The sequence below is a fragment of the Malaclemys terrapin genome, chromosome 6, assembly GCF_027887155.1.
Source record: "Malaclemys terrapin pileata isolate rMalTer1 chromosome 6, rMalTer1.hap1, whole genome shotgun sequence".
Lineage (NCBI taxonomy): Eukaryota > Metazoa > Chordata > Testudines > Emydidae > Malaclemys > Malaclemys terrapin.
Window position 1 is genome coordinate 74,630,426 of NC_071510.1, and position 25,381 is coordinate 74,655,806.

The following is a 25,381-nucleotide window of genomic DNA, read 5'->3' on the forward strand; positions in this document are numbered from 1 at the left end:
GACCTCTTGAGGCAGGGCTTCCCATGATCTGTGTCCACAGCAAGTCATGGATAATGGGGCATGAGCTGGTTACAGCTGCTGCTGGGTGGCAGTATGGAGATGTTCACTGCCTGGCAGCTCAGCAGATCTACGTTTGAGACATGCTGGCTCTTACACAAATGTATTTAGATGTCTGTCCTTAAGAATAGAAATAAACTAAAACTCATTAAAGTAATTGATTTTTTTTTAATTATTTTCTAAGTTGTTTCATATAAAATGTGGATTCTGTTGAGCCTGATGCTTCAGAAACATCATTAAACTGGTGCTTGAAATTCAGAATAAATATTTGTCTTTTGGTCTGCTAGACCAACAGATATCACCTTGACTTTGAAGGATCCTCACTACCCTGACCATGATCTGGGATGTATATTATTATCAGTTCTACTGGCTCCCAAAGAAGGACAGAGGGAAGTGGTAAGTTTAAAAGTTTCAACAAGTAAGTGTTAACCTGTTTTCACTTACAGAACATAGATAATATGATCCTTCCATAGTCATATGATTAGTAGCATAAGAAGAGGAGACTGCAATCTTGAAACAAATTTGTTTATAAGTAGACACTATTGATCAGTGTTTATCATGCATTTGAGCAAAAGTGTCCTACTTTAGATCAGATCCTCTTGTGAAAATAGTGAGGGATCCGTGTGGAACATAAATGTACAACAGTCTCAAATAAAATTCCAGGTGAATATTAGTAATTATATGGAAGTGCACTGATGAACCATTTTCTTGTTAAAGAATTTTGGACCTAGTGCTGCAGTGTCAACATTTCAGGCATATTCCAGTGTTGGAACGAAGAGGAAAACTTGTAATAATTAGAATTTCTGCTTCTTGGCATTTAATTGCGGAAACACTGGATATTTTTTGATGTCTTAGTAAAGTGCCATAAATAAAATGACCCTTTCTTTTCATCACTTACTGTAATTTACTTATCCATCATGCCATGTAAAAGACAAGGGCATGGCACAAAAATAATGGTCAAGAACAAGGATTCAGAGATGGGGAGAAGCACAGAAATAAATACATTAAATAACTTAAACAAGCATTTTTTTGGTCAGGACGGATTTTCATTGTCAAGCTTTTACCAGGTAACTGTTTGCTTTAAGAAAGAATCTGTGAAATCTGCAACATATTAAATCTAATTCACAGCTTCATAAACTAGTTCTCTCTCATTTTCAGTTAAAATCTATAAAGAGAGACAATTTTATTTAGTTTCCAGTACAGAACATGGATGCAACTATAGCTTTTAAAAATATGAGAAAGTTAAGTAATGAAGAATTAACATGTATATTGTGTCAATTTTTATTCCTGAGCATATTTCCTTTTGTTTATTTATGCTGACTGCAAAGTTATCACTTTTCATTCGAAGGATGACATTTCATAGAATCAGAGAGGATACAGCAGTAACATCAAAATAGGCACTTTAAAACACTAGAAAATGTTGACATTATGTGGGTATTTTGGCCATTAGATGCAGAAAACTTGAGCTTTCCTACAGGATTTGCCAATTTTATATTTTTTGTGGACCCCTTTATTATTACCTATGTCATTAAATTTGATCTTTTGTGTAAAATTTCTGAAAGTGTATGTCCTATTGACTTTCGAGTCTAAGACACTTTGGTGATTTTGAAAATGTTATCCTTTGGTTTTTCCAAATGCCCATATAATGTAAATTTAGCATTTAGCTTGGATCTTTTCTCCTGTTGACTTTTGAGTTGCAAGCGCTGCTGACCAATTTACATTAGAAATTTTCTAATTTCTAATTTAGTTAATGTAGAAATTAACTACAGTTTGAACAGTGCCTGTAAAATAACATGGATTCTCTTTCCTATAACACACATTTTTAGTCCCACAGGGGCAGAGAATTGTTGTAATCTCATGAAGGACTCCTCTATTCAAATGAATGGGAAACCTTAGTCTACCCCCTAGAATTTCACAAAGGAAGTGGAGAGAATCCTTTCTGGAAAGCAGCATCAGTCCCTTGACAAGTTATATAGTGAGATGCGTTTTAAGGTGTATGATGGTAAATCCTCCCCACTGCCTTTTCCATTCACCCTCTCAGTGGGCCACATAAGAACATACCCAGTGGTTCATGGAATTTGGGTTGCCATATTTGTCTTTGCTCTGAATTATAAATAGCTTTTATGTGAAATAAATTTCAAGAAATATTTAGTACTCACTCCTAAACACCAAAATTGAAACAATCCTTTTAATCTTCTGGGTGTTAAATAGGGAGTAAAAAATCCGCCCGCCACAGCCAACAATCAAACATAAGTCTTACTACCTGAAGCAAGCATCAAAGGTCAAGTAAACCAAGCTAAGTGATTAAGTAGGTAGGAGAACAGAAAAAAAAATTTGTCTCCATGGTCTTCCACAGACTGTATTTTACCCTGTTTAATACAGGACTGTAGCATATAGTACATAGTCTTGTTGGAGTGTCATACAACTACTATCTACTTACAAGATGAGGAAGGCTGTGGAGGACTGAAACATTGTTTTTCATTTTTCCTCCAGCTATATTTAAACCACCAGTACATGAATGTGTATGCCTGGTTCTTGGAATGCTGTAGCATTAGAATTCTGCAGACAATTCTCCCACCATTAAGCCCCCTCATGACATTCTGTAAGAGTTGCCTGAAAAAAAGACAAACCTGTTGTGTGCATATTCAAAAAATGAAAGTGCAATGTCTCTCTTAAACAATGGCTTCATCCATTTTGCTCAGCACAATATCCTACAAATTTGCATCATTTCTGATAAATTGTAAAACATATCTGAGATTAAATTTTGTCATTAAAGCAGGTATTACTGAGCTATTTGGCAACAACCCTGTTGCTCAAAGTTTAACAGTCAGAAGAAGGAAAACGTCTGATGTAGAAAGTAACATTCTACAGATTTTTATTTATTTATTTATTTTACACACATACTCAAACACAGATATTGTGCTAGTCACTATTCAGGAAGAATAACCATCCATTACACAGTGAAATCTAAATATTATGAATATTACCTCATAACAGCATGGCTTCTTCATTCCTGCCCCTCAACAGGATCTTTACCTTATGGGATAGAAACTGAATGTGAGAAGGGACAGGAGTGCATAGGTTGTCTGGCTAGCAGCCTCTTCCAGATTCAGTGGATTATGATAGTAGCAACAGGAAAACATGCTGTTATGTTACATCTTCAACTCCATTTACTTTCTATATATTATTTTAGCAAAAGGGACAATTTTATGCTTCCATTCAAACTGTGATTGTTTGAGACCTCCCATTCTGAAGACGGTCTGAGACCTTCATTATTCTATTTGTAATTTGAGGATGGAATTTCTTTTTAAAAAACAGCATGCCAAACTATGCATATTAGAGTAAAGTTCTAGCAAAGTTACATTAAAAGAGTTTGTGTCACCATGAGGGAAAGAGGACCTACCAACTTAACACTGAGTTGGTTCATAAGAATGCATCAATTATTTAAAGATTCAATATATCTTGTGTTCAGCTTCCATGTTATTTACTTATTTATTTTAGTTATACATAAAGATTTAAAAAACTTATTTAATTCCAATTAAACCATCATCCTAAGGAGTTCTTTTAAGAGGTCTTGTAATAATGAGGGTAGTTTTCAGGGAATTAAATGTAGACGAGATTCACGAGACAGTTAATTATATTACAGATAAAAAAGCAAAACATTTCCCTTATTTACTCCTATGCAACTTCATAGGCAAGATGTGATCCTTGTAAAATAATTATTCAAATAACATACATGGTCCCAGAGTAAGTAATGAGAGCGGATGGTCTGTAGTGTTTGAGTAAATAATTTTCCTTTATACTCTGCCATCTGTATTCGTACAGTATACTTATTAATTAAAGTGTACTTTGGAATAGGACTGAAATCTTTGGAGCATCTCCAAACATGGTTTAATAGTTATAAATACTGGAGTTAGAAGTACTGTGTTTTAGGATGTCATAAGTTCAGAAATATCCTTAGGTTCCATGGGTAGGGTATCCCTATGCTACTGACCTGAAGGATAGTGCACCAGGAGCTCTGCAACTTTTACATCATCATTCGGCAGTGGAGATTAGTCCTGGTATCTCATGCCTCCTGTATGGATTCTGTTCCTCTCTTCAGCCCCTCCCGAATAAACATTGCCAGTAATTATATGAACCTTTGAACTATAATGTTGTTTGATGCATTCTGTATTTCTAAAATACAGAAAATCTGCGAAAGCATATTAGGTACTGGGAAGAATGAGATGGTATAAATTGTGTAAAGTTATGCTAAATATTCTACATTTCCAATATTTCTTCTAGGAGAAAAAGATACCTTAGCTTAAAAGAAATTCAGTACAATATTGGTATAAGCACATTCATAATGCATTACTAAAATATCATGAATAAAAATTGTAGTTCTATAGTTTTAGGGCCATTTTAACCATAAAAGCTATTTTTCTTGAGTTCCTTTCCAGAAATGGATCCAAAATATATATTAGTTGCAGTAGCACTAGTTTCAACAATTCTAAATCAGAAAATCTTGTGTATTTGCTGTGTGGTGCTAACACTGTCCTTTACTTATATGAATAATGCAGTTTGAATCATTTGTCATTGTGTAGACTGGCAGTTTGGATAATCAATGCAAGCAAAAGAAGAGTTGAGAAAAATAAAATATGAGAAGCACTAGAAAAATGCTATTTCTAATTACAAAAATTAAGCAGTACTGTATGAATGACTTTACACTATTAATTGCTACATATAAAAAAATCTAATTAGAAAAAAATGAGGCCTAAAATTAGCTTTAAAATTATCTGAGTCATGTATGAATAAAGCTTGTTTGGTTTTTTAACTCATTGTATTTGTTTATGATAAATATTTGTTTTGTAAAGTGTAATGTAAAGCATGGCATATATATAATTTACAACTGCGTGCATACTGACTTAAAAAGCATATTGGTGTGCCTCTTGTAAACTTGTGTCCTGTATCATGGTCATTTGTGATATTGTGCCTGCATGAGATTTTTCAGATCTTTTTCTAGCAAAGTTCAATGAACAGATTTCATCACTGGAGAACTTACAAAGTAACTGTAAGTTCATTTGAGCTGTATGTTCCATTATGTTTTCTAGAACTATAAACTGCTTGGCTAATGTTAGAAGATTAAAAATAAAATAAAAGCTAAAAATTCTCAAATATACAAATGTTAAAAGGATATTACTGATGAATACAAATAAAATCTGTGGTATTGATTTGTTTCTGAAGTGGTTTATCCCAAATGATGCATAATCTTAGTTTGATTTTAGAAAAAATATACCCATTGTTAAAATGTAGTTGATTTGTTTGTTCCCTTGAATTCCATTATGTTTTACCTCTGTAATATTATGTATCTGCCTAAAGGTTGTAAATATCACAGAAAAAGAAAATGAAAGAGTGGAATGGATTCAAGTCATGGAATGTTTTCAGATGATACCATTTCCTGCAGCTCATCTATCAGTCTGTTTTGTGTTATGCATTTAATTTATTGACTTCTAAGAAAAGTTGATCAGATTGTTATTACTACAACTTTAAACTTGTACTGCAACAGCCTTTGTTAATATTGATAAGCTCAAACGTACAATCATGCGTTTCTGTAGCTAGAATACAAAATAAATTTCTCAGAGATTAAATAGTATTAGATTTCTATCTATTGGGGCCCAATTCTTTCCTCACTTAGGATATGATCCAAAACACACTGTATTCAGTGGGTGGCAGTATGGTACACTGAATAGGACTCGGGAAATCTGAGTTCTAGTCTTGGCTCTGCAATTGACTCAGAGTGTGACCTTAGTCAAGTTACTTAACTTCTCTATGCCTCAGTTTTCCTATTTGTAAAAATAAAGGTAATATTACTTACCCAACATTGTAAAGCCCTTTGACATCTGTGGATGAAAAGTACTTGTTAAGATTTGAGTATTATTTATTGAGGACAGAATTTGGCCCTTTGGGTTTAAACTATCCTTAGCAGCTTAAATAAATACACATGGGTTAAACATTTTTCTTCCAATTTTCCAGTTAAACAAGGTTTTATTTTTGGTATGGAAAAATCTCATCATTTATTTTAAGATTATCAATAACATGCATCTTTCTCCCCTCCACGTTTTTTCCTCCATGCAATATTTTTATTTCCTGACAATGAAATCTCATATTTTAAATCTCTTTTCTGGCCACCTGAAAAAGAAAGTGACTAAAATTAAGCATAGTGCACAGTTTGCTTATTTTGCAAGGAACAAAGAGAGTTTCAGTGAACTTAATGCCATTTAATTTGTTCACACTAAATGAAAACTTACATTGCTAAAATAACACTAACCTTTTTATGAATATAAGGTACACAACTTAATTGCTCAAGTAAAATGCTTAAAAATGAGTCAGAACAAGTATCATAATTTTGTAAGATTAATACCAGAAAGTGTAGTGTGCCAATAATAAAAGGTTATTGGAGACCTTCAATTCTTTAGCAGTTTTAGTATACGACATCCTGGCTAGACACTTGACACCTTAGAAAACATATTGCTTCTCAGTACTGTGGATAAAATTTAACTATAGAAGAGGCAGAACATGATCAGTGCTTCATAGCACAGCAACTAAATTTTGAGAATGTTCTAATTTCTTAGCAGCAGAAAATAAAATCCAGAAATATTTCAATTGGCCAAAGTCTCTTGAGCAGCCAAGGAGTGCTTGGTGCAAGTCTGGAGATGGGCAGAGAACAACTTATTTAAGCAGCCTTTGTGTTCACCTGATCCTAGGATTAGCAGGCACTAGCCTGGACCCTGGAGCAAGGAAGATCAAACTAAAGGCTGCACTGGTGGCCAGGGATTAGCCATACACATGGGAGCCCCAGTCGCACACCTTTTCCCTGACCACATCCCCAGAACCACTAACTAATAGGAGGGTAGTATTAAAGATTCTATAGTGGCTGCACACCACCCAAGGATGCCATTATGCAGGAGGTATCCACCTGTGGCTGTATCTGCTGTGCAAAGGAGCTAGAGTACTCTAAAGTATTGGAGCACGGGTTCCTAAAATTCAAAGCCCTTATTACTCAAGTGATCAGTCAAAAATTGCAATTGCTTTTAAAATAATTGATTTTTTTTCATTGCTTTATCCACTTCCCTACTTTTTTTATTTTAGACATTCTTCGCATTCATTATCCTAATTTCTCCAAAAATATTAGGAGAACCAAATCCATCTGAAGGGTTTGCTTGAGTATGAGAGATGGTTCTAGTTGCTTTGATTTCAGTCTTGTGTAGTTGTCACTGGAAAATATCTGTTGTCACTACAGAAGCTGTGGTTAAATGTGGATTGTCCCTTTGGAAGACAGTTAGCCTCCTTTTTTCTATGTCTGTCAGAGTAAAAGGTCATTAAAATGCTTTATTTCATTTACAGACCATGCTAATGAGGAAGAGTTGGAAAAGATCAAGTAAGGTAATTCTTAGCATGTGGTCTTTTAGCATTATTTTTTAGAAGAATCATATTTCATACTAAATATCTCTCTTAGCATTGCAAACGATGGCACAGGATTTATTCTCTATGAAGTTATATTTTTATATAATTTTGGGGACAACTGAGTGCGCCTTTTCAGTAATAATGAAACTATTCAACTGTGTTTTTACAACCTTTTAACTTGTCTCAAATTCATCCAAACACTTCCAGTTATTTATGTAACTGGAAAACATGGCAGTGTTTTCCCTAACATTGGTAACCTATCATGTATGGTAATTTTTCTTGTACACAACAGGTCCTAAAAATAAAAGTTCATGTGCTAAGCTGAAAGATATATGGGGATCTTTGTGTCCCAATATCACTTTAACTATTTTTTTGAATTTGATTTTAATTGACTGAAATTATGCTTGCAAATGTTTCTAGCTTGATAGTTCTAAGGAATTAAATCCTCTAACCACAGGACAGACACAGGAGAAACAAGAGTAGTCAAGTTTTCCTACTGTACCCCCACTCCAACAATGTGCCTCAACCGTTATTTTGAGGGAACATGTCAGGGAGTAACAAGTGGTAGCTGAATAGGGCTATCTCCAAGCCAGTTCAGATGTTGGCCTTTCTGCTAACACTCTCCACCATAGTGTAAGCAGTTATGGTTGTGTATGCAATGTACATATCTGGCTACTAAGACTTTGACTGAGATCACCAACACCAAACAAAGTTAAGTTTTCCATATTTGCTGTGCATATTTCTGCACACTTTTTAAAAGTTTTTGTTGCTTTTTTTAGGAACTGATACCACATGAGTACAGTATGCTTTCTGATGAAGCATATACTGTGTATAATATAGGTACTGCTCTTGAGTTGTATTCATTTTTATTTATGTAACTTTAAAAAAAAAATAGGAAAACATCTCCAAGATTTGAAATTGACCGCAAAGTCTGATTTTGAGAATAGCTGTTTATCCTGTAAATTCCTTAAAACATATTAACCATCCAAGGGCGAGTTTTATTTTTTTAAAAAAACATGCTTTACTTTTCTAGTATATAAACAAACTTAACTATAGTGTCATTGCAGAGGGCAATTCTATATTACATACTCAATGGAAAATGCTTAAATCAATATATTTATCATTTAATCATATTTAAAGTACAGAACTAGGGTTGCGAGTTCCTGAATTCTGTTCCTGGCACTCACATAAACTTCCTATGTAAGATTAAGCAGGCCATTTATCCTCTCTTTTCTTTTCCAAATCTGTAAAATGACGATGATAGGTAATTATCTCACAGTAGTGTGATGAACAATAATTCATTGATATTTGCACAAAAGTTAGCTTCTTAGATGGAAGATGCTGTGGAAGTATGATTATTAATTTAAGCATTTTCCAGCAATTTCCATAATACACTGGGAACTCAGATTGGAGTTCTTCTGAAGTGCTAATGAAATGTTGTGGGGCTGGTGAATCACATTGGTTTACATATCCTGCAAATGAAGCTTTAACTTCTGATATTGTAGTACCTTCGCTCAAGTGGGACTTCCCTAGTTTGAAAAGCTATTTCTCATGTTTTATCTGCATTTGACGATGGGCAGTTAGCAGCCTTGATAATCCAAAATGCTTGATGATATCATAGTTAAGAATTCTCCAAAATGTCCTACCTATATGATTTGTTCTATATTCACTTTCATGTTAGTTATTTAACAGCAATTCATTTAACAATTGCGACTCTCACTGATAGGCATATAAAAAGGTTTGGTACATAAAGAATGTATTAATTTAAATATTGTATTCATGTATCTATAATTCACTGAAACCAGATTCACTGGAGTTCATATACATACATGTTTCTACCATATATATGATGGTGATGGTCAGGTTATAAATTGCATCATGTAATAAACTGCATTTATTATGCATCTTAGGCCATTTCAGTTGCACTCTGCCCATTAGTCCATCTTCACCGGTACTATTTTTACAATTGCAAACCTCTGAGAAACTTCAAACAGTTGCCTTTTTAAATTTAAAAAAAGCAATCTGTACTAAAGATGTTTTCTTGTATTCACAAATATAGAATTTCTTTCAAAAATTGCAATACTCTGAGATGCAGGATGGATCAATATTAAATTGAAGTATCATTGAGGTTTAAGGAATGTCTGGAAATAGGTATTTCATATTATTGTGTAGGAGGGAAATCTTCTGCTCCACCCCCTCTTCAGTAGGACACAGTATTTATTTGTGGACCTAGGAGCTTGAGATCTCAGACTCTAAAATCATGATATGATTTATTGGAAAAGCTAATACAGATAACTTTTAGGGGTATCTAAAATAAAGTACATTTTTAACCCTCCAAGGTCTTTACAGTTGCACCTATAGTAAGGGAATCTGGCTTTACAGATTGTGGGGTATGAATTGCTTTTATAAACTCCCTAATACATTCTAAAAATAGTTTTTCATTAATTAATTGTTGTAATTGGTACTTATGAGAGTCAGCACTATGTCTATGCGGTGAAACCCACAGTACTAGCTTTTCAAGTTGTTTCCAGCATATAATACTGTGATACAACTATTAATATAATTAGAGCTTTCATGAACAAAGAACATCAACTTGAATTAGTTGGTTATGAAAATGTATTGGAAAAATAGATTCATTTCCAGCCCTTCTCCATCCAAAGGGAAGATGATGTCTGAGCCCCTTTGTAAAATGTTGGCCAACTATCAATGAGTAAGAGAGGCAAATGAGACAATCTTTTGCCTTTACAACTTTTTATACTCCTATACAGTGCAATGCTATCTGGAAAGGGTTAAACATATCTCCTCTGTATTATTGAGCCTGAAGGAAGTAGTAATCACAGAGAGAAATGTGTAGCATTGTTTTTTTTTTTTAATGTAGTATTTATCCTTTTGTACAGGATGACGGCATTCCCATTGCTTAAGTACTCACTCAGTATTTTCCTCGTCTTGACTTCCATTAATGAGGTTTCTTTCTTTCTCACCCATACTGCCAATAATAGGGTTTTTTTTTCCAAATGAAATCTTATTACTTCTGGCACTCACATAATGTGAGATTGGGTTGTGTTTAGTGTTGAAATCAAAAGGATAAATAGTAAGCTTGTGGCCTGTGAAACAGTAAATGAACTTCAGTATTGATTTATATGTCAGCAAGAGCAAATGTGTTATCTGCCCAAAACCAAACATCATCTGATCATAATAAGAAACAGGAAGGGGATAAAAATCTGCAAAACAAAAATGTGTTTCTGTTGCAAAATGTTAGATTATTAGTGTTTACTCAGACTAGTAATTGTTAACTTTACAGACACTACTCCCACTGCGAGATGTAATGTATACCTTTAAGATCCAAGCTATTATTAAAAAACAGATGGGGTTGATAAGTAATTTTACCCACATTCAGCAATTGTTTGGGGTTTTTTTTTCTTTGTGTAGACTTGGAAAAGCTAAAGGCTTTCCTCATGATTATTCCTTTAACAAAGTTGTATTTTATTGAAAAATGCAATCTACTCTCATGAAGGACATGGGGATGCCTGTAATATTTTATGAATATGTTCCTTCCATTTGTTTGATATGGTAGTTTTTGCTATATGAATTCAAGGGGTTAATTCAAGCTGAAGTTGCTTGTATCTATGCAAGAAGGGGGTTGAGAGCTTCAAATAGACTGTTTACTAGCCCTTAAAGGACAATGCAAGTGTAACTTCCTTTTGAAGTTTTACCTCTGACCAGGTGGAGTCCAATAGTCTGGCTTGTAACCACAGGAGGGAGAATCAGAAGTGGGGGAAAAGTGTAAAAAGGATCTTTGGAGAGTAAAAGGACAATTTCTTAAGGACAGCAGAGGCAGGGTCTGATGGGGAGATGGGGACAGACTTGAAGCCTGTGTCACTTTTTCATTAGATAGATTTACACTTTGTGTTCCTGAGCACCACTCCCATAAAGGGCCCCCTAAACATAACAGTAGATCGACTCAGCTGGAAAACATCGATCAGATCTCTGGGCTGATCTCTGAACCAGGCAGTTTTTCAAGAGATTGCTTGAAAGTTCCAACATCAGAATATAGATTTTTCAGCAATATTATCAAATTGCAAGATATCACTATTCTTTTACAGAGAGACAGACTAAAAAACAGTAATGAAAGTGCTATCTTGAGTGACCTCCTCTGCTACTTTATGCGTTTTACCAATTCCCTTAGACTCATAGACTCTAAGGTCACAAGGGAACATTATGATTATCTAGTCTGACCTCCCGCATGATGCGGGCCACAAAAGCTGACCCACCTACTCCTGGAATAATTCTTTCCCTTGACTCAGCTGTTGAAGTCCCCAAATCATGATTTAAAGACTTCAAATCGCTGAGAATCCTCCAGCAAGCGACCCCTGCCCCATGCTGCGGAGGAAGGCGAAAAACCTCCAGGGCCTCTGCCAGTCTACCCTGGAGGAAAATTCCTTCCCGACCCCAAATATGGCAATCAGCTGAACCCTGAGCATGCGGGCAAGATTCTCTAGCCAGACCCTCTGGAAAAAGTTCTCTGTAGTAACTTTTAATATCCCATCATTGACCATTGTTACTAATTACCAGCGATGGCACGTTATTGACCTATTGACTAAAATCACTTTATCCCATCAAACCATCCCCTCCATAATTTTTCAAACTTAATCTTAAAGCCAGAGAGGTCTTTCACCCCCACTATTTCCCTCGGAAGGCTGTTCCAAAACTTCACCTCTCTGATGGTTAGAAACCTTCGTCTAATTTCAAGCCTAAACTTCCCGACGGCCAGTTTATATCCATTTGTTCTCGTGTCCACATTAGTACTGAGCTGAAATAATTCCTCTCCCTCCCTGGTATTTATCCCTCTGATATATTTAAAGAGAGCAATCATATCCCCCCTCAGCCTTCTTTTGGTTAAAGTAAACAAACCGAGCTCCTTTAGTCTCCTTTCATACGACAGATTTTCCATTCCTTGGATCATCCTAGTGGCCCTTCTTTGTACCTGTTCCAGTTTGATTTCATCCTTTTTAAACATGGGAGACCAGAACTGCACACAGTACTCCAAATGAGGTCTCACCAGTGCCTTAAGGAGGAACCAGCACCTCCTTATCCCTGCTAGAAATACCTCGCCTAATGTATCCCAAGACCGCATTAGCTTTTTTCACGGCCACATCACATTGCCGACTCATAGTCATCCTGCGATCAACCAGGACTCCGAGGTCCTTCTCCTCTTCCGTTACATCCAACTGATGCTTCCTCAGCTTGTAACTAAAATTCTTGTTAGTCATCCCTAATGCATAACCTTACACTTCTCACTATTTCTAATTTGATAGAAAGTGATGAATGTGCTTTTGGGGTGAAATCCTTTGTCACTGACTTCAGTGCGGCCAGGATACCTGAGCAATACATAAAACTTTTGAATTTACTGATGTCCTGGAAAGAATGTGGACTACAAGATAGTGCTCCATCTTTTCCTACAAGAAGTTCTCTCCTTTGGAGGTAGAGCCAGTACCCTCAGGGGACATATATCTTCTTGTATCAAACTTTTGAACTCCAGGGGAGTAGTCCCTCATCATTCAGCTTCAAATCTTCAAATTCCTTAAACTGCAGAATAGGTTAATCCACCCAGGAAACTCAGTGCTATTCCACAGGCATTCACAGGCCTACTAATCATTTACACCCATTGAGAATCTAGTGCAGGCTATGTACAATGTCACTTTATTTTCTTACTATTATGCTAGAGGTCCTAGCAGTAGTTATGTCCACACATAGTCTCAGAGCTGGAAGCAATTTAGTTGGAAACTTACTGCTCCATTTTTCATGGCATTGATGATATAGTGGAGTCAATTTATAAGGACATTTTCCATTTCACAATATTTTATTCTTGCCATTTTGTCCTTAAACAGAATTCAAGAAGTCAAAACTGATTTTTCTCTACTTTCATCTCTGATGGGGGTCAAAAAGTCATTTCTACAGGATATAAAATTGAGTGCATTCAATTTACAAAATCAGGGATTTAATCCCACTTTAAGGACCCAAAGCCCAGTCCTAGATCGATGGCCACATTCTTAGTAGAGAAGACCAGCATGTCTAGCAAAGAGAGTATGCAAAGTGGCAACATGGACCAACATCCAAACCTGGAAGCTGACCCTACAAGCTGCCCTACACAGAATTGTTCAGGAATATGATGCTCCAAGCCATGGTTCCGCCTTAATCCTGCCAGTTTAGTCTTTTTTTTTTTTTTGTCTGTTAGTATTCATATACTGTTCTCTCTTGTATTTTTACAACTGGCTTCACCAAATAATTTAGTCAATTTAGTCAGCAACTCAATAGAGAATGGAAAATGTTAACTGATCTGTCGATTTCTCTTCTCTGAGAAAGGCCCTTCCAGTGATCTGTCCCTCCTTGTTCCTTTGTATATGAATGTTTTCTACAGTTGGATTTACAATATTGTAAAGTAAATCCAAAAATATCCAATCAGCTTCTCAACTGAGAAGATATCTGACATAAAGCTGTTCCATTTATTCTTGCTGAAGTTAACCAATTACTAGTCAGAGAATGCTTTGAAAAACTCTCTGAAAGGGACCTCCAGGCTGGGCCCACATATGACTGTTAAGATATATTTTATTCTTTCTGCCTCTGGCATGACCAAAGAGGGACCCTACCTCACATGCAGGTTACAGACCCAAAATGATTGGACCAGTGTAAGGATAAAGCATAAGAATAACTGTTAGACAAACATCTGTCAGGGATGGTCTACATAATACTTAGTCCTGCCATGAGTGCAGGAGACTGGACTAGATGTCCTCTGGAGGTCCCTTCCAGTCCTATGAGTCTATGATTCTAATTTCCATATCCACTGTGGTTAACTGATAGTTCATGGAATTCAAATAACGGACTGTGTGCAAGGTGTTGTAATGATTTAGAAATAGGCAAAATAGTCATCCTGGATATTGGAAGTGAGAGATAAGTGCAATTAATTGCTATTGGAATTGTGGTCTAAATCCTCCTATGCTGGAGTCAGAAAATGGGTTGGTTTTATGCGAATACAGTATGTCCACCCTTTCTGCTAGTTTCGCTTATGAAGTAGTGGTATAGGAATGATTAACATCAGGGTCTAAAGTAAGCCTCCTAACAAGCAACTGAGAAGGTCTCACTTTAATTCTGGCATATGCTAGTGTTGCCTTACAGGCAGTGTGCAATGTCTGCATCAGTCACATATCCAGATTTGGAGCTGGATAAACTAAAACATTGGTTTATCAACAACCATTATAGAAGCCAATCTTGTGTTTACCATTAAAAAGTCTGAATCTTCCAGCACTAACCACACAATGTTATGCAATTACCACAGCTTTTCCTTAAGCTTAGAATAGGATATGTCTGTGGTGACTTATAATAGTTGCCAGAGGTTGACTTGATAATGGCTTTTACTTTTGAATATTATAAACATTCTTAAAGGCCCTGACTAAGGACTGGTACACACCTAAAACTTAAGCTGACCTGGTTATGTTACTGAGGGCTGTGAAAAATTTTGTGCCCTCTGCAATGCAGTTAGGTCGACCTACCTCACACAGTAGATGCAGCTACTTAGAATCCGTCTATCAACCTGGCTACTGCCTCTCAAGGGGATGGATTTACTACAGAGATGGAGAAACCCTTTCCATCTCTATAGCAAGCATCTACACTATAGTGTTATGGCGGTGTAGCTGCAGTGCCTCTTGTAGTGTAGACATACCCTCAGGTGATTAAGCAAGTGCCTACCTTTGAGCATGTGAGTAGTTTTTGGCAATATTCTTGATGAGTCCACTGGAGGTACTGGCTGTCCAATATGATGATTAGAGCTGGCTGGAAAAAAATATAATTCCCATGGGGGAAAAATTGAATTTTTTGGGAAAAAATTAATTACTAATCAGAAGAAAAATTCAAAAATTTGAATTTTTTCATAGGAGCTAAATTCTAAAAAAAAAAAAAAAAAAAAAAAAAAAAAATTGTTTTGGGAGAGCCAAAACAGATTTTTTCATCCTGCTCCTAGGGGCTACCCAACTCCCCAGGGAGAGTCATACTGCCTAGGTAGTTGGGGCGCTAAGAAGCCTGGGCTCTCTGGTAACTCGTCACGTAGGCCACCAAAGAGCTGAGGGTTTGCAAGCCCTGGGACATTGACTTCCCAGCAACCTGTTAGACAGGCTGCTGAGGAATTGGGGAGTCCAAGAGGGCAGACAGGCAAACAGGCAGAAAACCTGCCTATCTGCCTGGTTTCTGTCAAGTTTTGACTGAATCTGCACACTCCCATGGAATGTTTTGATTTCATTGAATCAGCATTTCTGATGGAAAACCAACCAATGCTTGCTGTGATCAGTGACATAATTCTGTCTTTACATAAACAGCTTTATTTTACATCTATAAATACCACTTGCACTTTGCACTCTCATGAGTGTCTAATTAACATGCTAAGTGCACTTAAGCACAGTTTGCATGCCAAGAAATGAATCCAGCTGCTGATGCTTTTTTATGTAAGACTCTTATTATCATCAGTTTGGCAGAGGAATTTTAATGCAAGATAATACCTTATAGCAAAAGCTTGCCAAAATAAGGCTCTGGAAGGGAATATTGTTCATTTAAACTGAAAATTATTTTCAGCTCAGTAATGGCCTGCTCTTGCTCCCATTGAAATCAAGAGCAGAATTCCCATTGACGTCAACTGAAGCAGGATTGGTCCTTAAATCTGGAGGGCATAGTTAAATTTGATACATTAATGACACATTAAAACACATCAGTAAAACCCTCTAAGTGCCTTAATTTAAGGAAAGGTGCAGTAACAGATTATCTTGCACCTTTAGTCAAACATAATGGAAAAAAGTAGTCATTAACAATTATCAGCTCTTCTCTGTCATGTCATGGTGTACTGGTAAAATTTAGGGGAAATGTGAAGATAAGAAATTGTCTTCTAAAATAAGGCCTTTGCTCTTAATTAGGTCTGTAGTCAGTATAATTTTTTAGTTCCAATCTGTAGTTTGAAGTAGCAAACTTTATGGATTCAGAAAAAAAGCCTCTTCCCTCCTCCACCTTCAGTTGCCAAGGAAAAGTTGTTTTGAGCTCTGATAGTGCTCCATTAAGAATGTTATCTACCATATTAGTACTAGAGTATATAAAGCTGGTATAATCAAAAAAAGACTGAAGTCCATTCTCCATCACTTCACCTAGAAATAGTCTGAATTATAGCAAGTTTTTATTTTAATTAACAGCATCCCAGTATAAATATTTTGGCATCCTGCAGTGTGTGTTTGGAAATTACTTTTGATTCACCAGACCTACAAATTTTTGTAAAATAGTTATGACATTTATTGACAAAAGAAGGATGAATATTTAAGAACATTGTTCCTAAATATTTATTTTCCTTTCCATTTACAACATTAAATTATGCACTTAACTTTAACTTGCATTACAGCCACAGTTTTTGTCAGAGCTCAGTGATAGAATTGTGTATGTTGTCTAAAATATACATTTTCCTGTATTATTTATAAAAAGGATTTGCATAACAGTGCAACATTTGCTTTACCCATCTCACTGATTTTTTTAAAATGTTGTGTGCACTTCCGGAACAAGTCTGAGTTTGTACAAAGTGAAAGGCTGAAAGTGGTGGCTGTGTTTTATAATGATTTTGTGCCTGATTCAAGATGTTTAAGTTTGTAGTCACTGATTTCCTCCCCCCTCCCCCCCAGCGTTGGCAGCATTGTCAAATGGTTTCCCTTATTAGAATTGAGGCACAACCTCTAGTGTTGCATGAGGCTTCATGAGCTGAGAAAAAAAATGGGAAATAGCACATTATATTATAAAGATTATGGCAGCAAACAAAAATACTGATTTGTGTGATATTTCTTAATTCAGAAAATGATTAATATGTTGCAATAATAATTTAGTATAATTTGGAAGTGGGAGGGGAAATATAATTTTAAAAAGTACTTTAATCTATAAAGTATGAGAATTTTCACTTTCATAAAATATCCACATCTAGATGTCAATTTGTCAGCAATAAATGATGTTTACAGAAAAATTACTGGGATGATAGAAGGTAAGAATCAATAGCAGAGCAAAACACTTGAGAATAGTGGCTACCACACTAATATTTGAAAAGACAACCAGAGATTCAGTAGGGCTTATATTTGTGTTAAATGTGAGTGGAAGAAGAGAGCCTATCTGGTTAATTATCAAAACAGGTAAGTAATATTTCTGTGTAAATGTCAGCGTTTTCAATGTTCACTCTCTGTTACACAAGTTCAGATGGGTTTAAGTACCAAGTTTCCACATGGTTTCGATAATCACTTTAGTCCCGTCCTGGACTTCGTGAACAGAAGAAAACTATTGATGTTACCAAAACACACAAATATATGTTGAAGTTTAATTCCATTTTCCTTTGCAGAGATTGAACGTGCACTAAACAGAGTCAGCAGACTCACTTTGGTGAAAACATACTAACTTTCTGCAATGTTTGTAGCACGTGTGAAAAGAGCAGTTACATCACTAACTGAAATATTCAAACACAGCTAATTTATCTCTGACATTTACACTATACTGTAGTATTGTACTGGATAGAAGACAAAAACTATATAATGAGTCTCCTTTATTGTCGACCCTAATTCTAGAACTACTTTGTGTGGTGATGTGCTTTGTAAATGAGAATGGGAATTATCATTAAGATGGCAGAGAAGTCTCCAGAATTATATAATATTACAAATAGACAAGTGAGAATACTGACTAGAAATATTTCTTTTGATGCATGTACACTTTGTGGCATGCTTCTTTTATTGAATATTGAAATGTCAGGTTAAATTATGGATAGCCAATCATATCAAACTACTGCAAATAAGGACTCTTCATCTGTGTCAGAATTTCTGAGAGAAAACAAAAGATATCTGTTTTTTTAGAACAAATTTGAGAGAACATTTTGTAATCCGAAGATATGTTTTTAAAAGGATACAAGGATTTTTCCACAACCAGTGAGGCTGTTCTCTAAATTCCCTTTTGGGACATGTGGCTAGTAGATCAACTAGTAGTTGTACTTAAATTCAATTAAGCTTTTCATTTTTTGTTTTGTTTTTAAATATCAGTGGTCAAATTAGGAAGTGGCCTACATAGACATCAGCAAAACTGAAGGGATGACTGCTGAGAATTTAAAATGGTGCCTCTGTAAGATTGGCCCTCCCCTGATGTTTTTCCATAATAGTCAAGTGTTTGTGGGTATAAGAATCATTTTAGTGACTGCAGATTGTCATTCTGAACTTTATTTCCCTCCTCTTCTGTAGCCCTCTTTCCCCTCCCCCCCTTCCTGCTTCTCATAGTGCTTTGTATTATTTTAATCAAGGTTTCATCTCCCATAATATTTTTGACATTCCTTTTTCAGGTTCATTCATTCAAACAATGCCTCTTCATCAGATCTTAAAATATTTATTTGTAGCATAATTATTCCTGTGGGCCAGGGGAGGAAAATATTATGTCCTGGAAAGCAGTAACTCTGAAAAAGATTTGTGGGTAATGGTGGATAATCAGTTGAACACAAGTTCCTGATGTGATGCTGTGGCCAAAAGAGCTAATGCGATCTTTAGATGCATAAACAGGGGGATCTTGAGTAGGGATAGAGAGGTTATTTTACTTGTGTATTTGGCACTGTATTTGATTTATAAAAGAAAAATAATCTACAGATAAGGGAAACAAACTTTTCAGCCTATGTTTCAATAAATGCTGGAAGAATAAATTACAAAAGAAATGTTTGCATATTTTAACTAAATCTGTTTTTTCTTTAACCTGAAGTTTCAGCCCCAGAGTTTACGCCTGTCAGACATGCACAGAAAATCTCAGCTCTGGAGAGGAATAGTCAGTATCACTTTGATAGAGGGATGTGAACTGAAGCCCATGGATGCAAATGGATTGAGTGATCCCTATGTGAAATTCCGGCTGGGCCATCAGAAGTACAAGAGTAAGGTAACTTCTTTTAACTGTGTTCGTACTTAACATTTGGGATCTTCTGCTTGAATGACTATTTTAATACTTCTGGAACTTTGTTGTATTACTGCTTAGGTGTTACAGCTCCTAGAACCTTTGTGTAGTTGTCATTTATTATTACTAAAATTGAGGTAAATATGTGGATGAAGAAAATGAAGCATTGGAAAAAAGTAATTTTTATTTTATTTTTCAATATGCCAAATACAGCAATATTATGGTAACATGCCCAGGAGTTTACGTTTACTACCAATACTCTCATCTAGGAATTCAGCAAGTGTCGGGCTCTCTCATGCCCTCATGCAGAGGTTGTTTGTGCCCGTGACAGTGATTTCCATCTGCATGGGACTTATGCACTTGCAGATCAAACCAATCTCGTTTGTGTGTTTGGGTTTACTGCAGGAACTGGTCACCCATTTATGACTTCTATCCTTACAGGACACTGACTGCAAGTAACAGCACAATTTTAGTGTTTTTAATTTATTTTTCCTTTCCTTTTTCATTGTCCCAATTAATTGGTCAGATTTCCAGGCTGCTGTGGGGACGGATTAAAACTAGGGCTGTCAAGTGATTAAAAAAATAATTATTATTAATTGCAGATTTAATAGCACTGCAAAATAATAAAAATACCATTATAAATAAATATTTTGGATGTTTGCTACCTTTTCAAAGATAATGATTTCAATTACAACAGAATACAAAGTATACAGTGCACTTTATTATTTTTTATTACAAATATTTGCCTTGTAAAAAAGATAAACAAAAGAAATAGTATTTCAATTCACCTCATACAAATACTGTAGTGCAATCTCTTCATCATGAAAATTGAACTTACAAATATAGAATTATTATTTTTACATAAGTGCATTCAAAAATAAAATAATGTATAACTTTAGAGCTTACAAGTCCACTCAGTCCTACTTCTTACTCCTCCTTTAGAGGAGTTGTCTTGGCTTATTGAAGAGATAAGATATTTTATCTCAGAAAGTCAATATTCTGGAGATGGGAAGGGTGAGAGTTGTGCAGGAGAAGGGTGAATTCTTGATGCTGCTCCTATTGGGTTGGATTTCTGGGCTTGCCTGCCTCCTGTCCAAAGAGGAAGAGAGTTTCATCTTAGAGATCTGCATTGAGTGTTTGGAGGGAGGGGGGAAGGAGAAAGCAATAACTTGTGCAGGAGAAAGGTGAGGGAGGGTTGCTTGCTGCTTCTGGAAGGGTGGTTTCTGGTACTAGGCTCACCTCCTTTTACTGAGCTAGGTGGGCTCCCTTCAGCCGAGCAAGCCCTTGTTTCCAAGGGAGAGTGGATTTTACTTCAGGGATTTGGCATGCAGCAGGGGAGGAAAGGCTGGCGTAGGGAGCTGAGCTCGCCAGGCCCCTGTTCTCTATGAGTGCGCCCCTCCCCCCGGAGTGAGGGGCCAGCCAGGGGCAATGGGGCACGGCACGGGAGAGATATGGGGGGGGTAGACCGCCAAAGCGAGGGGCTAGCTGGGGGCATTGGGGCACTGTGCAGGGGGTGTGAAAGGGGTTGGTCCTCATAGCAAGGGGCTGGGTGAGGGTAATGGGGCAAGGCGTGGGAGAGTGGGAAGGCACAGCCATGAGCACTGTATTTTGTTTGGTTGCCAGGATGGTCCATATGAGGTCTGTGTTACTTCCTCCTCCCCCCCCCCCCCCCAAAAAAAATATTTCTCTTTATCTTTTCAAACTGTTTTTCTCACAAACTCAGACTGTGGGGGACTAGACAGTTTAGAATTATCTAATCAGCTATAGCTTAATAGCTACGTTGTCATTGTTTGCGCCAACAGAGGTCAGAAGACACCATATATTTTTTTGGAAAGAACATTGTGTTGAACATGGTTCCAAAGAAACTAATAAAATAATTTCTTTTCAAACATTTCAGATAAAGTAACATGCAACATATTTTCAGCTTAAGAGTAAAAAAATTACTTTTGTGTTACATGTCTAAAAAGTAATCTCTTAATGCAACGTTTGCTTTGACCAACCTGGGCAAAACAAAGGCTGACTTAAAGACTAATAACAGATTAGCCAAAACCACTTTTTCTTCCTTTAGAAAACCCTCACAGGGAATATTTTGCCTGTTGTTGTTTTTTTTTTTTTATCTAGGTACTTTTTTCAAGTACCATTTTTCCATACCTTGCGTTTTTTGCTTGAAACAAACAGCTTCGCTCTTGTAGTTCCAAAGTGAATGACATGATACTGATGGGAAGGGACAATGTGATTATTATGTATAGTTTTAGAAACTGCCAGTTGTCTTCAGACAATTGTTCCATATTTCACATATTTCTTCTGAATTAGTGTCTTTATTCTGTAAATAAAGTTGGAATGAATGTTCCTTATTTTTACTATGCTGGTATTTGGGCTTGAACCACAATTACTATACGGATGGTGGACTCTTGTCTTATTTTGACCTTTTCACTCCCTGATTCTGATTAACTTTTAAATTATAATAAATTTTATATAATACCTATGCATTGTGTTGTCATTAACTCCTTATTTGATACCATAAAGCTCTTCAGATGTCTGAAGGTCTGTTCATAGAATCAGTAGGGTGAAATCAGCTCTCCTGAATCCTCTTGCATCTCCCATAACTTGCCCACCCATCCATTCCCACATAGAGGCTAGAATTAACAAAGTTAATTGCCACCTGCTTTATACAGAGTTGTGTTGAATGTTACTTATTTTGAATTGTTGGCATCTCTAGTTGACACATTTTTATGTGTACAAACCAAAATGCTGAAACCAAATTTTCGCCCACACTTTAATGTTAACTTTTGGATGTTTAATTCTACTAAAAATGATTAAAGAATGCACTTTTTAGTTCTTTCATAGGTCTGTAAGACTCCTAGTGATAAATCCAGTGGAACTGTGGCCTTTGTTGAAGTCAGTACACCTCTACCTCGATATAACGCTGTCCTCGGGAGCCAAAAAATCTTACCACGTTATAGGTGAAACTGTGTTATATCGAACTTGCTTTGATCCACCAGAGTGCGCAGCCCCGCCCTCCTGGAGCACTGTTTTACCACGTTGTATCCGAATTCGTGTTATATCGGGTCACGTTATATTGGGGTAGAGGTGTAGTTGCCCCATAAGGAAGACATTGAGCCAGTTTCCACTCCTGCTCAGTATAGAAGTTACTGCTGCTATTAAGCTATGATGAAGGAGATTGCTTCTTTTTCTCTAGAGAGGGCTTGGTTTATAAATTATATGCAGGGGCGGCTTCTTCTTTCTATGGTTTTTGCTGCCCCAAGCATGGCAGTCAGGTGGCTTTCAGAGGCACGCCTGCAGGAGGTCCGCCGGTGCCGCGCCTTCAGTGTCCCCGCCGCCGAATTACCACCGAAGCTGCAGGACCGGCGGACCTCCCACAGGCATGCCGCCAAAGGCAGCTTGATGGCCGCCCTCACACCAACCGGCAGGCCGCCCCCCATAGCTTGCCGCCCCAGGCACGTGCTTGCTGCGCTGGTGCCGGGAGCCGCCCCTGATTATATGTTTCTTCTTTGAGCAGCATCCCTCTGGGCCCAATGCACATGTGCTTTTGATCTGAGATTTTCAGTAACAGAGCCCATTCAGTTCACACATCCACTTTAGACATCCTTGGACTGAGGATGTCTAGGGAGGATGTGTGAGCTTCACAGACAGGCCACCCTCAGTTCCTTCTCAACTGCCTGGTGGCCTGAGACTGAACCTTTATTTTACCTGGTCCCAATTTTTTCCTGGAGTTCACCTTTACTGTAACTTAGTATATTTTAGTTTAGTCTAGTCTAGTAATTTATTTGTCATTATTTGTTGAATGAGTCCCCCTTCTATTTCTGTTGTTTTTTTCCATTTAACACCACCTTCCCTCCTTTTTTTTTTTTTTTGAGGGGCATCTATCAGGGGTTATCACTTGTTATGCCAAGTTCCCCAGGCTTCAAGCACTGCCTTTCCAGCTGGGGTCCACCCCGGTTAGCAAAGGTGGTTCTCTATGCCCATACTGTTTAGGGGACACCTATATACTATCCAAGTGTAAGATCTGTACTACTTTTAATAGCAGATCTGGAAACTGAAACAGAGAAATTGAATTTTGGCTTCTTATGATAGAGGAAGCCCTGATACCCGCTTCAGACCTGGGTTTGGAGGACCCTCTTGTATACCAGTCTTCAAGTGCACTTAGTGCCCCGTCAACCTCTGTATCAAAGTGACAGAGACGTTCACAGTATAAGGATGAAGGTACCGACAAGACTCCATGGAAGAAAAGTTCTGAGTCTCCCACCAGAGATTTTTCTTTGAAAAAATCTCAGTCACCCCAGGAGACCTCAGGTCCTGGAATAGGTACTATTGAGGCTCTGGTACCAGGAGCTCATCAAGACTTTGAGTTCTTCTGACAACCATGGTACCAAGCATGCTTCAGTACCAATGAAACATGATCTGAGCAGAAAGCCCAAGAAATCTGCTTCTTAGAAACCAGTACCATCTGGAGACCCAAGCATTCTGACTCTAGAAGGCTGATAACATCCATCTTCGTACCCAAACTGGTATCCCAGTCTGCTACACCGATGCACCAGTAGACATCAGAATCTTTGGTATTGTCACCGTCTGTTAGACATGCACCTCCAAAACAATCAGCACCTCAGATTGAGACAGACACCAGTGAAGCAATCAACATTAGTATTGACTATGGCTGTTGTGGAGCCTTACTAAATCTCAGCTCAGATACATTCAGCACCACAAGAATTCAGATTCTCCAGGGGTCTTTTTGTTTCTAAAGAACTGGAGTCCCCATTGCTAATGGGTACCAAGCACTTGTCGACAGTGTTCTTTCTAATTTTTCCCATGCATGTGTGGAATGAATTCTGTTATGTGCACCAATATGGAGGAGATGTGTAACACAATTCATGTGGTGGGGGTGGGGCCGGGGGGTTCAGAGTTTAGGAGAGGGGCTCAGGGCTGCGGCGGAGGGTTGGGATCCGGGGGGGGGGGAGGGCGGGCTCCAGCTGGTGGTGCGGGCTCTGGGGTGGGGCCGGGGATGAGAGATTTGGGGTGCAGGCTGCCCAGATCATACGACAGGGAGAGACAACTCCCCCCAACTCTCTCTCCCCACAGCAGCACCTAGGCTTGGGAGGGGAGGGGGGCGAGAGGCACCTCTCTCCCGGTGGTGGCAGGTCTGTGCCAGGGCTAGGTGGGGGCTGAGGGAAGGGCGCCTCTCCCCAGGTCGCGCAAGTCGGGGGCAGGTCTGTGTTGGGGCCAGCAAGGAAAGGTGCTTCTCCCTTCTGCGGCAGGTCCGTGTTGGGGCCAGCCGGGAGAGGCACCTCTCCCAACCGCAGCCCTGAGCCCCTGCGCGGGGCTTAATAGGCAGCTGCGTGGCTGCACAGGTTAAAGGGAACTTAGCTTGTCAGTATCAAGATCTTCTGGGTCACTGAGATCTTATCTTTCCCTGGTGACTCTGACTTCTCCAATACCTGCTGCACATGGTAGACAACTACCTTCATCTTTAGTTCTGCCTCACTGTTGGACTACATTAAGAATTTTTCTTATGCCCAGATCTCTGTCTAGGTGTCTCCTATATACCATGGAGAGACCATTTCCTGGGTCACCCATCATGAGAGGAATGTGCATAAGGATAAATAACCTTATGGCCCTTCTCATTAGTATGATCAACACTGGATGGCCGCTCCTCTACCTTATGGTCTCCCTCAGACGCCATATTGGTGTCTCTATCACCAGCAGTTTTTGAAAGCTCCTAGCTACTCCCATGGGGAGCATAGAAAAATCTCCTGTACCATATCTTCCTCCTCAGCCTCAAGAGGAAACTTTCAAGGAGCAAGAAGCTAGAGGTGAACCCCCCACCCCAATACAAACATCTCTGTCATCTCCAGAAGAAGATGTAATGCCTCGACCACCTTCTTTGGTGGAT

The 25,381-nt window shown here is 37.8% G+C and overlaps 1 protein-coding gene across 4 annotated transcripts in view; it reads left to right on the forward strand.

The window, feature by feature from the left end:
* The window catches only part of MCTP1 (multiple C2 and transmembrane domain containing 1), a 488,682-nt gene that overhangs the window by 269,682 nt on the left and 193,619 nt on the right, over positions 1-25,381 (forward strand). For all 4 annotated transcript variants that reach the window (XM_054032855.1, XM_054032853.1, XM_054032854.1 and 1 more), the window contains exons 5-7: positions 345-453; positions 7,441-7,479; positions 19,288-19,458. In XM_054032855.1, the coding sequence (XP_053888830.1) occupies positions 345-453; positions 7,441-7,479; positions 19,288-19,458 (319 nt within the window). The remainder of the gene's footprint in view (positions 1-344; positions 454-7,440; positions 7,480-19,287; positions 19,459-25,381) is intronic.